Genomic DNA, 4,154 nt, shown 5'->3' with positions numbered 1-4,154 from the left:
TGTCATGCAAGTGATTTTAAAGTGGGCAGATAAATTAAGACATTTTCAGAAACTATTCAGAAAGAAAAATAAAATAAAGAAACTTAGGAAACAGAAAAAATGAGACCATATATATCAATAGTCACAAGAATGATAGATAAGTTATTAAAAGATTTCAACTGAGTATCAAAACCTAACACAAAAAACATGTAAAAGTATATACTCTCTATAAGAGATATACCTAAAATAAAATTAAAAAGGAAGTCTAAGAAAAAAAGATGGACAAATATATACCAGTCAAATATTAACAAGATGGAAAACATGTATCAATATTAATAAGATAAAATAGCATTCAAGGTGAAACATAGGAGAAAGAGTACTATTTCATAATGCAAGAGTATTACTCCAATAAAAAATTATTTTAAAAAATTTAAACATTGGGAATCCAAAACACTTTAGAAAATTGAAAATAACAAATTATTAAATTAAGGTAAATTTGATCAATGGAAGATAATGCAGCCAGTAAAAATTATAAGGTCTACATAGAAATAAAGGAAAACTATGATGTGATAAGTACAAAATGTAGGTTAGAAGACTGTATACACTAAGAACTATGTAAAATCCTAAAATCCATATATGTGCATGAATGAGACTCAAACACATACAAAAATGATAATAGTTGTATCCAGGTGATAAAATATGGTTTTTCTTCTGTTTTCCAAACTTGCTTTTGGAAATGTTTTTGTAATGCTTTGTTTTATAAAATGCCCTTTGATGTGTATTAAGTAGCATACTTTCAACAAAACAAATCTTTAAAAGCAATGAACTATTATTTTCACCCACTGGATTGTCATTAAATGAAGAAGGCAGATAAATTCTATTGTTGGTGAGTATGTAAGTGAAAGTATGAACTAGTGTAGGCTTTCAGGAGGGTAATATGGCAGGATCTATCAAATTAAAAATGCATAAACTATTTGATCCAAGATTTTCTCTCCAGTGGTCTATTCTAGAGAAATTCTTACTCATATACACGTAAGAGGAAAGAATAAGGATGTTCACAATATCATTGTGATATAGGAAATCTGAAAATGATTGGAATATCAATAGAAGAATATGTAATTAGTTTAACCATGTGATTAATAATGCAGTAGTTAAAAAAAAATGAAACAGATTTACATGAATGGAAAGGAAAAGAACCCCAAGACACTGTTAAGTAAAAAAAATAAGTTAACAGAATAAAGTATGAACCCATATATTAAAATATCTCTCAAAATAGCAGCTATAAAAAACAATATATTGTATGTACACATTTATAATAAAACATAATATGGTTCCTTCTGGCAAAGGGAGTGAAATGGCAGAATGAAGAGATAAAGAGCAACTTCTGCTTGTTTATGACTCTAGATGTGTTCATATTATTTTAGTTTTTAAAGTAAGTATTTATATACTAACAGGAAAAATAAGGAGAGGAACAAGGAAGGAGAGATAGGGGGGAATAAATCATGCTCTAGGAAGCGCATGATTTCTGTTTCCAGTTCAGCAACTTGACTTGCTGTGTGGTCTGTGTGATTGAGCCTCAAATTTTAACACTGCTTTAAAAACATGTGGTTATAATAATGATTCAGAAACTACAAACTATAATGTGCTTCAGGAATGTGAGGGATTATTATTATTATCATTCTTGAAGTAATTTGGAATTACTGACATTTTAACGTATCCAATATTAATACTACTGAGAACCCAGGCAGGTGTCAACAATGACTGTGATGATAACTGTTCATTTTGGAATAAAAAAAAAAGTCTGTATATCCATCATGGACTGCTGATTTTGCCAAGTCCTCATTACTCTGTCCCAGATGAAGATGAGAAAAAAGAGTAAATGAGGTTGTATTATTAGACTGAGCTTCATTAATATAATTTGTTTAAAATAAAACATTTCACTTCCTTTCAAGCATAACAATTCCACTTTCTTGAGATTTATAGAAGCTTAAATTAGGTCCAAAGATTGCCTCACAAAAGGCTCCCACTAGTGGTCAATACTCTCGTTTGATAAAATATAGTAATTGAATGAAATGTGTTCTTTCTTAAAAGAAATTTTTAGAACTTTAGCAGGTAATAAAGAGTTCTTGATGACAGGATCAACTCCAAAATCTTTCATCACTTTTGTGAGATTCTTACTAAACTGGACCCAGCCCACCCCTTAAGCCTGATCTCTGGGAGCCTTTGGCCCCTTAACACTGTTTGGCAGTTCCTGAAAATGACACTTGATTGCTTCCAGCCTTGCTTATACTGCTTCTTCTTTCTTCTAATATTCTCCAGGGTCAAGATGACATGCCAGTCCTTCTGTAAAGCCTTCTCTGCACCTTTTATGAACATTTGTGAATGTATCAAGTTAGGTGTGGTATACTTCTCTTGCTCCACAGTGCATGCCTTCAGATAGAGATCCTTTCTTATTCTATTCAACTTTGTCTCCCTACTCCACCCCTTACTCCAATACCCCATAGTTCCATTATAGGTATTTGATAAATGCTTAATGACTAAAAGTGACAGTGCTTTTCATAAAGTAAGTACTCAAATACCGTGTTTCCCAGAAAATAAGACACTGTCTTATATTTATTTTTTCTCAAGAAGACACACTTGAGCTTATTTTCAGGGGATGTCTTATTTTTATTAATACAGCAATCTACATTTATTCAAATACAGTTAAGTCATCTTCTTCTGGAACCTGACAGGGGGAGCCAACCTTGTTGGTGGGGCTGGTGCTGGTGATGCGTGAACTCCTTTCCCTTAGCCATTTGCACGTGCGCATAGGATGCCTGCAACCTTGGTTACTACACGGACACTCACACAATGCAAATGGGTTAGAGAAAGGAGCTGTGGCAGATAATAGGTATTCCAGTCTTCCTTACCACTCTGTGCCTAAATGCATGGCATGGCTATGCAGATATGTGGCATAGCCACGCCCATCACTAGGTCTTATTATCAGGGTAGGGCTTACATTTAACAAATGCATAAAAAGCCTGCTAGGACTTATTTTTGGGGTAGGTCTTATTTTCAGGGAAACATGGTATCTGTTAAATGAAGTAAGGAAATTATTTAAATTGCTCTTTATAAGTGAAATCTAGTGAGAGACATACTTGCAAAAAGTTGCTTTTTCTTATTTCCGTTGAAGTAATTTTTCCAGTCCATGATCTGTTGACTGTGTAGAATATTCTCTGAATAACCTGGGTCCCAAAGGAAAACAAAACCAAAAAAGAAAAAAAAATTAAAGATCTATATTGCTTTAGCAAAGGCCATCTTATGAATATATTTGGAACTAATTTAAGTTTTTTTTTATTATGTCAGATGAGTGTAATTCCTAGTAAGAATTACCACTATGTTTTAAAATATACATCTATATATATTTTGAATTTGCCTCTATAATTCTAAGAAGAATAAAAAAAATTCTCTGCTCACAAGTCTTCACTTCCCAGTTGCCTACACAACACTTGTTTACATCTCATTTATACAGTGATGCCTGATTTAAACAATGCTTCTTGGGCTACATGTTTGGGAAGGGCAAATGAGGTGGGAATTAATCTGCTAGGTTGGCTTGATTATTGATAAATCAGTCAGAAGGATGGATGTCAAGGTGATATGATTCAAAAGGGCATTATTGTGATTATTATAGCCTTATTCACTGTAGTCTTACAGACTCCTGGTCTTTCAGATTTACTATGGAAACTCAAATACATCAAGGTAATTTATTTCCTGACCTTTATTTGGGCATGAACACCTTTGTTACCAGCTACTGTTTTAATGAGTTTAACAGATGTACAGCTCTGGAGAAGACCCTGGTTAGGATGGGGCAAAGAGGAGACCGGAAGCAAACGTGTGCCATGGTACAGAAGATTAGAGAAGGAAGACGACAGAGGCTGCAGTCCTGAAGGCAGGAGGTCATAGTGCATTCTTAGCAATTTTACCAGTGATTACTCCTACCCACTTAATTTCCTTCTTTCACATATCTTTTTTTCTGCTCAAAGGAAAGAGCAATTTGAACAGCTTTTTTGGTACTTTGACTTTTATTTTTATAGTCTCGTAATTCAGAAATCCTGTATCCTTGGTGGATTTATCATGGAAAAGGTTAGATCTCTTTTTCAAACTATTTTGGTACAAGAACAAAAAAGGAAGGAAAG

At 33.4% G+C, this 4,154-nt stretch overlaps 1 protein-coding gene across 2 annotated transcripts in view; it reads right to left on the bottom strand.

Moving 5' to 3' along the window:
• PPP2R3A (protein phosphatase 2 regulatory subunit B''alpha) overlaps positions 1-4,154 on the bottom strand; it is a 175,183-nt gene that overhangs the window by 58,946 nt on the left and 112,083 nt on the right. For both annotated transcript variants that reach the window (XM_003789411.3, XM_012804929.2), the window contains one exon: positions 3,117-3,203. In XM_003789411.3, coding sequence (XP_003789459.1) covers positions 3,117-3,203 — 87 coding nt within the window. The remainder of the gene's footprint in view (positions 1-3,116; positions 3,204-4,154) is intronic.

This window comes from Otolemur garnettii, unplaced genomic scaffold, assembly GCF_000181295.1.
Source record: "Otolemur garnettii isolate 467f Iridium unplaced genomic scaffold, OtoGar3 scaffold00032, whole genome shotgun sequence".
NCBI classification, from domain to species: Eukaryota; Metazoa; Chordata; class Mammalia; order Primates; family Galagidae; genus Otolemur; species Otolemur garnettii.
Note: the sequence above shows the minus strand (reverse complement) of the source record. Positions and strands in the feature narration are given on the sequence as shown.